Source organism: Idiotropiscis lumnitzeri, chromosome 1, assembly GCF_059441095.1.
Source record: "Idiotropiscis lumnitzeri isolate Australia: NSW breed Sydney's pygmy pipehorse chromosome 1, RoL_Ilum_1.0, whole genome shotgun sequence".
Taxonomy (NCBI): Eukaryota; Metazoa; Chordata; class Actinopteri; order Syngnathiformes; family Syngnathidae; genus Idiotropiscis; species Idiotropiscis lumnitzeri.
In genome coordinates, this window is record NC_142391.1 from 14,465,184 (window position 1) to 14,482,036 (window position 16,853).

The 16,853-nt window shown below is 39.2% G+C and overlaps 2 protein-coding genes across 8 annotated transcripts in view; one reads left to right on the forward strand and one right to left on the reverse strand.

The window, feature by feature from the left end:
• Positions 1 to 9,620, reverse strand: part of dlgap2a (discs, large (Drosophila) homolog-associated protein 2a) — a 154,599-nt gene extending 144,979 nt beyond the window's left edge. For 4 of the 6 annotated variants that reach the window (XM_088319239.1, XM_088319234.1, XM_088319210.1 and 1 more), the window contains exons 1-3: positions 9,095 to 9,620; positions 2,866 to 2,920; positions 587 to 634 (exon numbers count right to left, since the gene is read on the reverse strand). In XM_088319239.1, coding sequence (XP_088175365.1) covers positions 587 to 634; positions 2,866 to 2,920; positions 9,095 to 9,112 — 121 coding nt within the window. In that variant the 5' untranslated portion in view covers positions 9,113 to 9,620. The remainder of the gene's footprint in view (positions 1 to 586; positions 635 to 2,865; positions 2,921 to 9,094) is intronic. The other 2 variants (XM_088319203.1, XM_088319196.1) reach the window with 1 other exon arrangement.
• erich1 (glutamate rich 1) lies at positions 9,254 to 16,746 on the forward strand. 2 transcript variants are annotated; one of them, XM_088319261.1, is made up of 6 exons: positions 9,260 to 9,960; positions 10,827 to 10,970; positions 11,099 to 11,242; positions 12,164 to 12,544; positions 12,713 to 12,907; positions 14,939 to 15,509. In XM_088319261.1, the coding sequence occupies exons 1-6, from the start codon at positions 9,942 to 9,944 to the stop codon at positions 15,016 to 15,018; spliced, it is 963 nt and encodes a 320-aa protein (XP_088175387.1). In that variant the 5' UTR covers positions 9,260 to 9,941; the 3' UTR covers positions 15,019 to 15,509. The 2 variants fall into 2 exon arrangements, with proteins under 2 accessions (XP_088175395.1, XP_088175387.1); XM_088319269.1 differs by lacking the exon at positions 11,099 to 11,242 and having other exon boundaries at positions 9,254 to 9,960; positions 14,939 to 16,746.
• Positions 16,747 to 16,853: the final 107 nt, after the last annotated feature.

Below are 16,853 nucleotides of genomic sequence, written 5' to 3' on the forward strand. Positions count from 1 at the left end.
AAGTCCTCTCATCACCATCTTCACCCAAATCCATGAATTATTCCTCAAACTGTGTTGATGATGTGGGAAAAAGTGACAGCCCTTAGCGTCTCACGTGCAAGGTGCATTATTATAAAAACAAATCAAATGTCTTTCTCGATATGTGCAATATCAAATGATAACTTTGATCGCCATTATTTAATAAACACTTCAATTCAACCCTTCAAATTGCAGGACAGTTTTCAATAAATGTTTTTAAGCATTAACACCTCAATTCACAGCAAGTTTCCAAGGCTCTCAGCAAGGTTGCTGCAACCTTTGTTAGTCTGCCTTAATGTCACGTCAGGGAATGTTAGAGTATTTGCATGCACCAAAGGTGCGAGGTTGAACACATCAGTTTAGAAATTCTGTCATCCAGGGAGAGAGAGAGCAAAAAAAAAAAAAAAAAAAAACTTTCTGTAGGGGCAGATTCAAATAAATCCATAAACCAATGACAAATAGTGTTGCATCAGCAATTGATAGGTTTTGTTTGCAGATCAGAGCCACATGCAATTACACTGTAGTTGAGAAGGAAGCCGAGAATATTATGGGGACTGCAGTCAGGTACCTGAATATATCTCCCTTTTCTTCACTTTCATCAGCAAACTCTTCACACCTGCAACAATGCGAACAAGCCCATCACGATCATCACAAGGCTTGCAACAACTCCTTGTAGAACGGCTCCTTCTAAGTGCCTCCAATGAAAATCCCACAAATGCAGCTTTGCAAATGACAGAGGAGATCATCATGATGAGGTCATCATGAAAAAAAGTATGAGTCCTGATTATTTTTTAATTCATTTGAAATCACATGAATACGAATCAGTATTCAATCATTTCAAAGCTTTGTATTTATTCGACTATCAAAACTCAATAACTTAAAGCTATCATCATACTCTCATGCCTGTTCATCCCTGCACGTAGAACACTTAATTCTTGACCACACGTTTCTCCCCCAAGTACAAATTGACCTTGTAAATATCACACGAAATTCAAGCCTCTGGCATTTTCATTCTGCTGCAGCCATACCTTTCCTGCATTGCATCTTTGCACACATCACGTATTGCACTTTGTGCCAGATTATATTAAATATGTGTTGGTATGACAAATAAAAATTCCTTGAATCCATGAAGACTCAACTTTAGATACACTGTGACTCAAAAGAACAACTGGAAAAGAAATGTGGAAAAAATGTCAAATAAGAATGTCCGACAACATTCACAATAACAAAATTAAATAAACAAATGCTGGCTGTTCTTGCTCTGCCTGCATTGGCCTCTTAGGATCAATGTGGTTCTGTGCATTCATGGAGTTAAGGATGGGTACTGAAGTCAGCACTTTTTTGGATAGGAACCGATTTGGGTCGATACTACTGAGAACCGAGTCAGTTGAAACCAAATGGTACCCTGTTTTGGTTCTGAAGTGTGTATTTGTAAATTGGGACTGTGCAGCAGTGGAAGAGTAAGCGTTTATCCGGGCCACATTTGAACGCAGCAGTCCACACACACACACTAGCATATTAATGCTTCCCCCACTCGCATAGACACACTAAAAGCAAGATACAACTGAATGTTCAAACATCCGATGCCAAGACACACAAATGCAGTATGTGAAGTATATTGCAACGTTGGTAAAGCCACACCTTTTCCAGTATGCTTTTGACTGCGCATGGGGAGATGGATTTTTCTGTGCTGGCACCAGGCAGTGGTTGCAAGCGCCCTGTGACTTGCCTGTTCAAATCATGCTTGGAAGTACCCTGCTTTACCATCCTTATAATATACATATATTATATATACAATAATACTTAATCACATTTAAATTTCATGTGGATGAAATAGCGAAATTCTGCGGCCAAAATGGAGCGAGCATATGAGCATTATGCGTCGGGTACATTCATATGATGAATATAAGTCTTATTATTCTCTTTATTCTCATTCAAATCCTCTACCATCTGTCATTTTTGTGATGTTCAGTCTAAACTGGGTTCAAACCTATTGTGGGGCAGGTCCAAATGAACGGCACAAAAATAAATAAACTAATACAATTATTTGTCTTTACTCTTTGTATTACTGTTTAGCTTTGTTACTTGTGCCGGTCATAGTAAATAACTTTACATCACACGTTTTGTAATTCATAATTTATTCTTTGTATTATCTATCAATCCATTATCTGTTCTGCTTCTCCTCACGGAGGTCGCGGGAGTGCTGGAGCTTATCCCAAGATGTCTTCGGGCAATAGGCTGGGTACACCCTGAACTGGTTGCCGGCCAAGCACATGGCACACAAAGACAAACAAACATCCGCTCTCACACTCACACCTAGGGAATTTTGTGAGTGGATATAAATTATTTGAAGGATTCGCACTCCTGGGAGTCAATGTTAATTTACCATTAGCATGTTAATGGTATTTTACATTGACTTTAGCATTAGCACTTGCGCTGTTTGTGAAACAAAGCATGTCTTGTATTTAAATACATAATGGGTGTGATTATTTTGTTGAGTGTTTAGATTTCATTAAACTCTAACTGGGGTGTCAATTAAAATCTTAAAGCACACTTCGGAAGAACAGAATCACATAAACGTCACACACTTTCAGCACAAGCATCATGGTGCATTCAGGGTAGTTTCACAACATTGGTGAATTTGCAAACACACGCATTGTTAGCACATTAATAGTTTTTCTTCTATTGTAATGTTTTTAAGACCGTACGAACCCAAAATTGAAATCACAATTACATTCCGATTAATTACCCAGCCCTACCCAAAAAAACACCAAGAATGGTTTTAATTGTTGCATCACCATACTGATGTGCATTGGGGAGGGCATCTATTTTTGGGGGGGTTATTACCTGCATTCCTGTTCGGGGCGATACAGCAATGCTTTTGAAGAAAGGCAGGCAACACCTGTAAGGAAATGTGAAAAATGCAGTCAGTATTAAGCAACTCCAAGCAATTACAATTTACAACAATGCAATATGAAAACAGTATACACATTGTCATCAAGTTCTCTCTTTAAGTCAAATGTTATCTCTCTCAAGATGATGTGTGGAGTGCACCAACAAAGTTTCCCGTTTGCAAGTTTCTGCAGTTACAGTAACTGATCATTTGAATAGCGCACGGAGATACCAACAGTCACATATATTGTTGATGCAGTTCGACAAAACAGCAATGGGGCTGAGGGCATATCTGAAATTTGAGTTTTAACATGTATGACTTTAACAAGCCTTGCAGAGTTGATTGTTGAACAGCTCACTTGCCAGAGGCTCCATAATCTAATCCATAATGAAAACCATCTATTATCCTGGATAATATTATATTGTAATGGATCTAAAATACCATATTTGCTGATAATAATTTGCCCCCCTGAGGACCTCTTAAAAAGTGGCATTGATGAATTGGACAGTAAATAAAAGGATTTAAATTACCTTCGATGTAAACTGGATTATTTGATTATATGCCTGTCATTGAATCTAAATATTAGATTTCAAAAGGCTTCAGAACAGAAAGAAGCCCAGGGAAGAAATAACGTGGCTCAGCTGGTGCCATCAATTTTCCTTTTGTCCTTGCTACTGAGTGACAGATCCATTGGTGTAAAGATTAGTGAAGCAATATCAATATACCCATCCTACTCTTGCGATTTTAGCGCGAACATTGCTCTGCATTGGCTCTGAGAAATCTAATATACTTTACTGCTAGCTAAGAAGGAACTAGACGCGATCTGATAAGTGCCTCCTTTAATTAAGCAATGAAAAGAACAAAGGTATCTCTCGAGAGAAGTAGGCCAAACTGAAGAAGTGGAGATGAGCCCAAATGGCTTGTCCCCAAACATCCAATCATTTTCTTCCTCTTACCCGGGATTGGGTTGAAGCAGCCTTAAAGGAATGTCCAGAATTCTCTCTCCCCAGCCACTTCATCTGTGCTTTCGGGAGGATTTTACAGATGTTCCCGGGTCAGCCAAGAGACATAAGCCATTTCTCAATGTGCGCTTTTGTCCATTCTTATATCTTAGTGATCTTGTGAAACGTCATCAGTCGCGGCTCAAGTCCTGTTCCATTTGAAAGTACAGACAAATCAAGAACGCACAGGATACTGGAATGTTGCTCTTCTCAGCTTGCTTAAACCAAGGATGCATCGGTTGATGACTTATAAAGACTTGGCTGGGAAAATATGCCAAGATGCATTTTGGATTGTTATCAAAACGGCTGAAGAACGGATGTGCATTGGTTAACCACCCACCCCTTTATCCTCTTACAGAAATACGAGGGGCAGTCAAAAAGTAGTGAGCCCTGTTCGGTTCGTGGTTTGGTCTGTGAATATTAACCCTTATGTATCAATGGGATTGGTTCATCATACGCCAAGTTTTGTAATTAACTCGGTTATAGAGTTGCAAACATCCATTGAAACTAAACTTCCAATTTCCGGATGGAAGCACTGCTCACTCATTCAACATTAATTTGATACAGTAAGGGAACATCCTTCCATCTTAAAATTATGACAGTGTAAAGATTGCCTCCATGACCTTTCATGGGTCAACACAACCACAAATTTCGCTTCAGTAGTCAAGTGTGAAACAAGTAGTGGCTATTGTTGAAAAGCCTCGTGGTCCCGGCGATGCGGGAGTTGGTTTGTTTGTAGTGACTAAAGCAATTCTAATTGATGCTGGTTGGCAGATATGTACGATACTGGAGGAGTGAGGAGAACAAACTGTCAGTGCCTCATCTGTGTCACAGAGCTGTCGCTTGCCTTGTTAAAAGGATTACAGACAAGCCATCTAATTTTACATACATCAGTGCGTCAGGCGTCAGTGTTTTGTCTGTTCAAGCGGGGAGGATTGATGACAGACACAATTACAAAACACACATGGACAATCCCAGTGACACGTAAGTGGGACATTTATATTTAGGGGTTCTGAAATACAATTAGTTTCCTCACAATAATCGTCAATTTCAAAAGATGGATCATTTGAATCATATGCACGCATCCTCATGTTTTGAATTTTGCAAAACATTAAGAAGATAAAGAGATAATCAAATATGTTTAAAGTGTAGCTCTTTGAAATCGACTGACAATCTTCAAATCCGTTATCAGTCTTCCATCATGCTCTTCCCCTTAGAGTGGCTAACTCTTAAATTCTCATATTCCTGCTCATGCCTTGTTAAATATATTTTATTTGAAACATACAATGAAAAAAAAATAGACTGAGACAATACTGTTCAGGAGGAAAACAAACGGTGAAAAATTAATGTACTGCTTGTTTTGGTTTATTCGTTACTACAGAGACAAGAAAGTTGGGAGTAGTGAAGATTTACTGTCAACGAATAGGTATTTGGGTTTTTATTTTTCATCTGGCATAACTCAACTTGGATTAGAGTTGATATTAAAGTCTCAGCCTGGTCACTGAAATGGCAATATCTACGTTTCCTTCATTTCACAAATGCTATAATGCTATATATACTTATGCAGTCAAATCAGATACAAACATCCATTTCATTCACAAAGGCAAGACAAAGTAATGTATCAAGATCGGGTAGCCCCCACAAGACTTATCTGTGGCTTGCTTTGAATTCTAACACTGAGGCATGTCGATCATACCACCGCCTTGACCTCTGCTTTCTTTAAAAGATGGAAGTAAAATCCCTGGAACAATGGAGTGGATGCAGAAACAGCTTCCAGGCTAATTTGAAGACTAGATGGGGGGGAATCACTATTCGCAAATAGTCCCACAATTGGTTTTAATTATGGTAGGTTATCTCAGGTGCACACTTCAAGTAAGATCGGCGATTGTGAGAGATATACAAATGATTAATTAGTTTCATAAAGGAAAATAATCTTTTACGGCCGGAATGGAGAAGAAACTGGACATAGTGACAGTTTGTTCAGACAGAGGGTAAACTCAGAGGCTACATAAAAGGAGCATTGTTTGACAAATGACAATTTTCTTGAGTCATTTCAAAGCTACTTCAGGGCAATTCCACTGCTGCAAATGGCCATTGTATCCCTGCTTTACGGCCTTGCAAACCTCTTGGAACCTGAGGTATGAAAGCAGTGAGTGGCCAATAAGAGGTTGTTTTATCTCAGAAGCAAATACACACGTCAAGGTCGACAAAATATTTAAACAGGTGCCAACAAAATTATTGAAAAGAGAGACTTCATTGGACTGACCAATGGCACTTACATAATAGGTATGTATATAAAAATGATGTCAGCCCTAAAATTCTCCCTCTGAGAAACTCTGTAGTGATTTAAGTCTATGTCAGTGAAGTAAGGAGGAAAGCTGTTTACTGGCTTGGTTTGTCACATTTTGTTGCCAATTAGTGTCTGAAAACAGTGACCAATCGCAAAGAAATAGGCGCATATGCACATTGCTACTCATTTACTTCAATCTGTGAGAATCTAAAAGCAACCGGCATGATATTTTGTATTTTATTGACATTAAATGAATAAAAAATATTGCAATGATCAATTGTATATGTTTACAGGTTGAAAAGGACACAAAGTTTTGATAGACTCCATAGGCAGGCAAGCTGACACCTTGCTCTTGCAGCAATTAGTGTTCCCTAGACGGGACGAGGTTGAGTAAATTCCATGTTTTGGACGTATTTTAAGGAATAAATACTTGGTAGACTAAAGTTTTAAAAAAAACTGTTAAGTAAAAATGCTAATTTTAAATAAAACAGGAGGCGTTTTTTTCATCTTGGGTTGACTTCCCCTTTAAGATAAAAAAACTTATTAAAATGACAGAGGGCTTTCATATAATAGGACGTGGTGTAACATCAGGCACACATTTGTGCAGGGTAAAGAGGCTGAGAAAAGAGCTTGCTAAATGTTTCAGGACTAGCTCCTCTCCACTGTAGATCAAAATGGCATCACTGCTCACGTACATGTGAACTTCGAGCTTTGCTTTGCATCTTGAAACAGACTGTGAGAGCCTTATCTTGTCACTGTCAAGCAGGCAAGGTCCACACAAGCCTCATATTGACAACTTTGAGAGAGCATGGGCGATGAGGTGGGGGTGTGCGTGCGTGTGTGTGCATATGTGCACTGCTGAAACACTCAATTTGTGAGTGCTTGCTTAGGACAGTAAAAGGGTGTCAACGACCTATTTTTGTCTTCTGTTCATTGAACATCGGTTTTAGTTTTTAATTAAGCCCTGCTCCTTTTATGTACGGTAACTTAAAATACATGTTGGAAGGGTTTAGATTAAATATAAAAAAATTGATTTCCATCATGGATAAGTTAAAGGTAGAAGTCGAGCTCATCCTACAATGTGTTTGAGGATTGGTGTCAGAAACGATATTAAATTTGAAACCTAAACCAAACTATGACATTGTCTCATCAATGTGGGCCAGATGATCAAGCAGCACCTCGACAAAAACGATCTAGTGGCAATTGTTTCGTTCAGTGTGTGAGAAGAACCCAGCACTGTGCTAGGACAAAGGCTGCTTCACTATGACAATGTGTCTGCTGCTCAGAAGGCACTGAGCCTCTGACAGTTCCTGTTTGGGAAGAAAGTCATCATGCTGGAGCAACCTCCTTACTCGGCCTCTCTGGTTCTGCCTTAAGGGGGGTCGCCAAGGGGACCCGGTCTAAAGATGGCCATGACAATGGAGCTCTGGGTGATCCATTTCAAAACAATCAATAATTCACGCACAACAAATTCTTAACAATTCCTTTGTTGATTTTCAGGCCCATCCTTTGGCTAAACAGCAATAATAAAAAAACAAACATATTGGAACTGCTAAAATTATCTGTTTATTAAAGTGTACAATTCAAAATTTGATTTTGAATTATTGTTAAAAGATACTTGTGTAGTCACACAAAACTTTAGAGCTTCTAGAGAAACCAGAGTTAAGCAAGATATGTTGCTTTTTCTTTGGCGTTTTCTGGTTTATTTTCAAGACTTATTCCAAAAGTTATGTGAAGCAAGTGGACTCATATTCAATGCGGAAATGCACAAGGGAGTCGAATTATTGTTGAATTCAGCTGAGGAGTCAGGGAGCATATTTCTGCTCACCAGGTGAAGACCGCACTAGCAATAATGGGGATGAGTGAACAGAGTAATCACAGATTAAATAGGCAACGTAAAACTAATAGCAATTTATTTTATAGTAAAGTACTTCTCGTTATGGTGAGGGGTGGACAGTTAAGAATAAAGAAGGTAACATCACTAAGGTTCAAAGTGTGAGGAAGATTTACATCAAACAGTATTGCAAAAAAAACTGATATTTGCCCCTATTTTTAGCATCTCAGTGATTATGTCAGGTGAAGATGGCAGCAAGCATTTTATCGTCAGCATGTGCCGTGTATGGTGTGTTTTTGCTGTACTGAAACTCGCGTTCTGCACGATACAAGTTTCTATTCCAGTGTGACAGAAAATGTACACTTTGATTTTTGCGACATTCAAACGTACAAAGATAAAGACTGAACATCGTCATTGTCAAACTACAAACAAAATACGCACTACGAGTGACCCAATACTCTACTTGCTCTAACAGTATGCAAGTGGGAATTCCATGTTAAAAAAAAGCTGCAAGCTATTATGCAACCGGTTTGATGTACATTTGTAGAGGTACAGAATCCTCAATTCATGCAGAGCCTTTTTTGAGACACGCTTATTCAGTCTTGGCAAGGACTCGGCAATCATTGCACATCCACCCACAGCAACTACGGTGTGCATGAAAGAAAATACAGGGTTCTGTTAAAGAAGTTAACCTTGTACTCAGCAGGCTCCTTTCAGACTCAGTTGCTCTTCATCCACACCTCCTCCCCATGAATTGATGATTTGCAGAAAGCGGAGGGATGGTAATTCATGCCCACGCGATTTTAGACAAAACACCTGCATTTTGTACTTGGGTATCAAAATGATTGAGACATGTTCTCAAATTGAAATCATGTAGAAATAAGGGTAACGGGGCAATGCAAGTGTCTCATTATCTAATCACATCTTTTAACATACATATATGTAGGCCATTTTTAATTCTATTTGTGCATCTGATATAGTGCACAAAATACCTCATGCACATAACATATTTGTGGTAAAATGTCAACACTGATTACTAATAAGGTGGTTTTGATTACCTTCTTAAAAGCTGGCATTCCTCCTTCTGCAAAGTCCGTTCACATGTTGAAATCCCAACCCAAGTTCGGAAGGTAAGTCAAAGCCAACTCAGCCTGGTGATGATGCCGAGCCACGAGGTGCACTCGAGTTTTTCTCCTCCTCAATCATTTTTCTCCTCCTCACTCACACCCTGCAGCTGGCTCGACTAATGTTATTACAGCATTCAAACACCGGTGGGGCTGTGGTGCCTAATACAGTACTGTCATTCAAAAGTAATCGGCTACTGTCAAGCAATTTAACTTGACCAAACAATATTCACGTGGCTAATATATTTTGGTCGGAAGACACGTATTTCGTGAAAGTTGTTCATCGGGATCACATATTCGACTGGGTTGTTTCATCAAAGTACAGTTGTTGACAAAGTAGCATTCATGTATGCGCTTGCTTTGCACGCCGAATCATAGAACGTATGGGAGAGGTACTGCTGATGCACTGATATTTGCTAAAAAGTGAGCAGCGCTTTTCTGATATGGACGCGAGCGTCCAAATGCTAATATGTTGAACGGAGTTCCGGTGCCGGGGCGGTTCCAGTCTTTCGTTGTTGACGTGATGCTAGGGTGATTGGAGGGGAAGAGCCACGCGTCGTCGACCCGTTTTAGGCAGAAATGACAAAAGTGTTTTGATTGCATGATTATAAAGCACTGTGTTATTTCATTTGGGAATGTATCAACCCAAGAGTAATGTTGAAAGCTAATGCTAATGTTTATCAAGTTGCTCGAGGTTAGCTAAGTTAGCTAGCTGCGTTCTCAACACTAGTGGGTGACAACTAACAATTTAGTGACTTCGCCTTCAGTCACTCCAGCTGTCATGGCACACAGGAAAGAAGGTATGTATCACATATTCCGTTATAATTATCTCTATGAAACGCTACGACCACGTTTCGTTTGTAGGAAGTGGCAAGCTAAAGTTGCTAGCTTGCCATGCTTGGAGCTTCTGGATGTAAACAAATGCACGTGTTCCTCCGTCTCTTACAAATCATCGAAACAACATGTAAAAGTATTGACACAAGAGTTCCAATTTTGACTTACAATCATTGCTTGTAATACACTGAATTTTACCGAAAGATACACGCACAATCTACTTGAATGATGTAAGGCAGGAGGTGTAAACGACTGGATATCTGACACAATAAGTCAGTTTGACTACAGTGTTTCTTGGACACGCATTCTGCTATTGTCGCACAGTCGCGACCAACTTTAAAAAATATAACTTAAAATCATCACTTGAATATGAGAATAGCACAGCACTTTTATTTTCTCTTCAGCAAAGTCCAACATCAGTAGTTTGACTTGTTTTGAAAAAAAATAAAAATAAAAATAATGTCTCCAAGTGCAACAGTCTAAAGCATTATGCCATTCAAAAACAACCTAAAAATGTATGATTATTGTTTCTGGCATCATCTGACAAACCCCAAAAAACAGTTTTAGGCTGCAGGAAACTGTTTGCGCCACCCTAGTTTTCTTTCATTCTGCACTCCTTCTTTTTTCCCTCATAATAAATCAAACTATGTTTTCGTTTTGTTGATCTTGTGCATTAAACTATGGGAAACTGAGAAAATTAAAGAATTTCTGTTTTCATGACACTGAAGTACCAGCTCAACTTAATGTGTCCCTTCTGCATTAAAAGTGTCAATCAACTGTCCTGTTTATGCGATTAACAATTTATAATACAGTTTATGTTCATCCCTTATAGTATTCCAGTCCAAAGTACTCCAGAAGCTTTACCCTGCAGCCCCTAAATTGGAGAATGAACCCACCCCACCATGCATACGAGCGGATGCTTTGGAAATTAAAAAACCTGTGAAAAGAAAAAACGCTCCTCAGGATCTTCCTCACAGTAAGATTAATTGTATTTTTGGACTTTTTGTGTTGTTTGCATCAAATATTGTTTAGAATTAATTAATGCTCTTTCGGGACTTATAGTGGAATTAACTTTTAACTTTCATTTTATTTATATTTTAATAGGTAATTCAACCATGACACAAAATGTTGGTGCAGCCATTCAAAGCAGGCGAATGTACACGGTTCTTCCTCCTCCTGAAGACTATGATGTAGATTCAGTGAAATGTGTCACACTTGAGGGCATAAATAGTGGGGAGTGTCCATCTGGTAAGGCAGCAATAATCATCTATCGCTATGAACTTGTGATTTGCATCATAAGGATAAACTGGATTTACCAAAGAAATTTAGCTTCAGGTAGTCTTCCTGAGTCCCATTCAATTATTTTACTCTGTAAAACTTAGAAACAGACCATGAGAGATTTGGTGTTCCTTAAATGCAGCGCATATGGTGTTTTAAGACGGCTAGTTAGATGTTTGGTAGAAGAATTAAAAAAAAAACAATTTTTTTTATGGAGAAATGGTTTAGAAATTGACCAAAATATTTTTAGAGCAGTGTGCTGTGTTTGTCTCCGTCTTTGCACAAATCACATTTTAATTACAGTGTTGTTTCATTTCACGGCTCGCTGTGCTTATCATCTACCTTAATGTTGAACCCCACGTGATGTTATTTGTTTTACCTCACTGAACAGGATAAAAATAGCTGTCAAGAAAGCATCTGTAGGTTAATTTTTGAATATTTGTCTGTGATTTTACTGGCAACTACATTAGGTGCACCTGTACAATGCGATTAAATGGTGGTGCCAATCCAAATTAATCATAATTTTTGATGCAATGTCCACTTCGATTAAACGAGTGAATGAATCATGGGCCTCATTTTCTTTTCATCTGCAACCCTTGACTGAGTCAAGTCAGTCCAGGGTCACTCCTAATTTTTTCTGTTTTGTTTTTATCATTTCTTTGTCACAATCGGACGTAATTGTTTGAAATTCACAATATATTCTGGAAAAGAAAAATGTTATGTAATGTTGGTAAATATCCTTCCCGATAGTGTAGTGTTGTACTTTATTATAATTTGATGATTGATTATTTAATTTATGGCTGTTATTGAATACAAACATTTTGTGCTTAGTGGTGAAATGTCTATAATGCGTTTTAATTTAAAAAAATAAATCTTTCTCATGCCTTGCAGAAGATGACATCCAGGAATGTAGTGAAGAGCAGGACCAAGATGTAGAAGCAAATAAACAGAAAAGACGACGAAAAAGAAGAAAAAAGAGACTAAACCTTCATGGAGACAAAGATGGAACAGCTTCAACTATTGTGTCGAGTTTTGTTCAGAATGGGACGCCGATGGATGAGGAAGGAGTGCGCATGAGCCGGAACAAGAAAAGAAAACTGAAAAAGAAACGGCACAAAGAGAAGATGCTCTCAATGGGTTTGATGCCTCGGGCTTCTGCCCTGGAGTTCACATACCAAAGACAAAATGAGGTGGAGGACGACGAAGATGGGGTGAGCGCTGCTGAGGTGGCGGATTTCCTCAGGACCACAATGGAAATCTATAAGTCAGATTGTGAGTGCTGAGCTTTATGGATCAAAATGTCTGTGTTTATTGAATGTGCAAAATATCGATTAAGCTTGTTGTAAACGTCCACACGGTCTCATGCTGCTTTATTCAAGTGTGAATTTGATAGTCCTACAGGAGTTTGACAAAGTAATGGGGTGTCGTGTGGTCCTTCAGCTTTACTGCGTGCAGAGAAGCTTCCTCGCCTCCCCGGTGTGTTGGAGGATCTTTTGAGCAGCATCACCAGTGGAAGCAGGCCTGCGTCTCTCTTGAAGCATCTTCACACTCTCAAGCTATGTATTCAAAACAAGGATGCAAAAAGACTGGAAAAGGCACTGCAGGACCTCCACAACAACACACTAATGCCCGAAGGTTAGTGATTCGTTAGATGCTGGAGGTGTCCAACTCAAGGCCAGCGGGCCAGATCTAGCACCTGAGGTCATTTGATGTCACCCCTATTTTCCTACGTTCATATTTATGAGTCTTTAGATAACTTTTGATTACTTATAGAGAATATTGCAGTAGATTTACGAATATTTTGGTAACCTTTGAGAAGTGTTTGAATACATCCAGCAGTGTTTAGGCCACATTGTACATGAACATTTGGGCCTAATACACATCTGTATTTTAATGTTGGTCATTATGATGGTACTCGAAGAGCAAGATTTGTTTTTTTTATGCGATACTTAGTATAAATGGTTTGAGAACCACTGATTTAAGTAATCATAAAATGTGCTGGAAAAGATTAAAAATGTGCTTTGGAAAAGTATTTAAACCTGATATGTGTATGAACATTTGTGAGATATGAAGTCATAATTGATCACAAATGTGCTTTCAAGTTCTCTCTTTGCAAAACTTTGCCTCTACTTTCTTTCTTGGTGCTATAGAGCACTGTTGCACTGGAAAAGAAAAGGGCTTTCCCCAAATTGTTTCCGCAATGTTGGAAATTGAGAATTATCCAAAATCCGGGAACTGTCTAATCCAGGGGTGGGCAAAACATTTGATTGGCGGGCCACACTGGTTTCTAAAATTTGACAGAGGAGCCGGACCAGGAGCAGATGGATGGAGTGTTTTAGTAACCTCACCCCATCGGAGAAAATAAAATACATTTAATTTTAAATGAAAGTGAACCAAAGCATTATAATAATATACATGTCTTTGAAAAACCACAGTATTTAGACAAATAAAATAAAACATTAACAAGGTTTATTCATTTATTTATTTTTTCAAGTTCGGCGGGCCGGATTAAAACGCTTAACTGGCATGTGGCCCCCGGGCCTTAGTTTGCCCACGCGTGGTCTAATCCAACCCCTGACTGATTAATGTTATTAAGTGGTTTAGTGTTGTTGATGCGTAATTCAAAATGGCTTCCTCTTGCCTGGATGCTCGGAAACATCATCGGCAGGTCCGTGCAAGTTTGTACTTGCCTTTGTCAGCCCATGCTTGCCATTCATGTTATACAAACTCGCATCTCCGTATGGTTCACCTGAGAAAACTTGCCCTGACCTGCCCACCACAGCCTTTACCTGCACATACATGCCTTAATTTGCAAAAACGCACACATGAACTTAACCACGCATCTCACACATTCAAACCTGTTAACCCGGCCTCTTCCTCAACGGTCAAAGCACCCCAAGCCCGCAGGCACGTTTTTGTCCGTGTGTGTGATTGGTTAAAAAGTTTCATAATAGGATTAGCAGGGACTTGCATGGGGTCTACTTGTTTGGTTGTCTCCGAAGACACTAACAAGTAGATTGAACCTCTGAATACTCATCCGTCCATCCATATGGGCTTTGGGTTTTGAAATCCACTCCGTTTCCAAACCTGTTGTAGATTTTCCCTTTCCTCTCTGTGCACCTGCTCCGCAACTGCATGAAAAGCCGCTCAAACATGCCCACGGTCTTTATGGCGCATGAGTCATTCTTCTGTCAGTGTTTCATAATGCAACTCCTCCAGCAGATTTGATCAAAGAAGCAGTGGATGAATCAAACAAAATAGAAAAAGAAATTCTCAATGTTCTTTCTATTGACTCATCTTTTTCTTAAAAAAAAAAAAATAGGGACTGCTTTGGCCTTCGCATCACATTCATGAATTCTGATATTCCGAACATACCATTTTCTGACTCAGTCCCCTCCAGTTTAGTTCAATCCAATAATCCATGTGTCTGCAGACAAGCGCTCTGATAGCAAGTCCTGAGCAGCTCTCCCCCTTCAGCATATTTCTGGGCGCCGTGGAGTTCCTCTGATAAACTACTTGACTGGTCCACTCCCAATGTTCATTTTATGCACAGCTAAATAGAATTCTTGTTGACAGTTTATCAGCATTAATGTTGCCATGCAAGTACTTAATATACACTTCCCAATGTATGTTCAAGTACCACACTTTGTTGTCTTCATGTTTCAGAGGAAACCACTGCGGTTGCCAAATTGTTCCAGTATTGGATGACTGACAATCTTCCCATGAAAGGAGGCAATGAGGATTAGTTATAAAGCAACACCATGTACGTTATTTTTACTTCCATATTCTCATGCTAATAACATAACTGCCCAATTCAATTTTTTTAGAATTTTGCAAGAAATGACTCGTCCAATGCAGATGTTGCAAAAATGCCCGGTACAAGGACAAAAAAAAAATTGTTAGGCAGTTTGGTATGAGTGTGACCATATTGAAACTCTATGATGTTATGTAAATATTTTTTCTTTAATTTTGTGGACGTTTTCCCACTTTTACAAAAATAAAACCAAGCATTTTGTTCACCCCAATTAAGAAACTTTTGTTGTATTGATCTGTTATTTACCTCATTGTTGTTTACTGTATACTGTTCAAATTAATGGAAATTTCGAACGCTTGACTGTCTTATCTTACCGCCAATTACCAGCAAGGCAAATGTCAGCCCTGCAGGAAGTCCGTATTTGTTTGCTGTCATGACATTTTAAACCAGCCCACTAAACAAAAAGCTCATCAAATATACCCAACTGTCTGCCAACACTTTTGAAATTTGAAATTGTGTGATTTTCAAACCTGAATCTCCTCATTGTGAAGTACACATCCATCCATTATCTGATCCGCTTATCCTCTCGAGGGCCCCGTGCCTGCTGGAGCCCATCAGATTTTGCATTTCAAAGGAATGTCTTTAGTGATTCAGTGTCAGTCAAAGTTGTGGATTTTTAACAACAAATAACAAATGGAGCAACTTTTCTCTCACTAACACCGGGTGCCGTTATCTAACTTTATACTAATATAGAAACACAGCATGTTGGATGCATGTTGGATGCATGTTGGATGCATGTTGGACTTTGAGCACCATCGCCCCCTGGGGAGTTTGACGCTAGTTGCATTCTATTCTGGTGCATTTACCCAAAGCTTGTTGCCAGGGGAGGAGTTCGTGGAAAGGACAGAGCATTATCATGGCTGCAAAGTGTCATTGTGTCATGTTGAGTAAGAGCTATTGTCCTTTTCAGACTTTAGCAAGTTGCAATATAGTAGCGCTGTGAATGATGCAGTTGGAGCGTGGATTTCCCAAAAAACAACAATCTTTTTTTTCTCTTTAGATCATAGTAGTTATTTTGTGTTAAATGCTAGTGTTGAGTTGTTTATCACTCAGACATTAAAAATACAAAGAAGATAATTAATGGTGTCATATTTGCTGTTTGGCTGAAAAATGTATCTTTACAGTGGCTAAATTTGCGTAAATGAGGTACCGAAGGTAGGAAAGCGCGATGCAAGTGACAGACCCAGCTATCTCAAAATCAACAATAGGTTTTCCGTGCCTGAAATTACATGTGCAACTCAATTTTAAGCTTGCCTTCTCATGCAACGCTAAGGCCAGCCAATCACAAACCTCAGTTCAAGCTTGCCGCAGTTCATCAGCTGAAGCCAGCCAATGACAAATGTCTCCTGGCTGAAATCTCTGCATGTGTGTGGTCTGGTTTAGTGTGGTGTAATCATGTATACGCCACAGTATTTACAGTAGGCTGACAAATGGCTATTCAACCGTGTTCCAAGCGCATTCTATGACATTGCATATGTATTATGTTGGATTATTATGACATTGGTTCATCATGCATTAAATAAGAAAATACAGTACATTCGTGTCTAAAGTCCTGCATTAGGTCTACTTAATTAATTGGTCAGTGCAGCTGCATGAATCGGGGAAAGCAAAGTAAGACATTTTCAACACATGCCCATCTGCCACGTAAAACAAATAGTGGCACCTTCTGTATGCCCGCAGTAGGATCAGTCTTGATTCTGTTTACTTCTTTGTCCCCCGTATGCCAAGTCTTGTAATCCAATTAGAAACACCAACTGCCAAAGCCTG

Coding starts and splice junctions, on each gene's coding strand:
- erich1 (XM_088319261.1), top strand. Junction 11,243..12,163: donor TAGTGGGGAGTGTCCATCTG/GTAAGGCAGCAA, acceptor CATGCCTTGCAG/AAGATGACATCCAGGAATGT. Junction 12,908..14,938: donor CAACACACTAATGCCCGAAG/GTTAGTGATTCG, acceptor TTCATGTTTCAG/AGGAAACCACTGCGGTTGCC.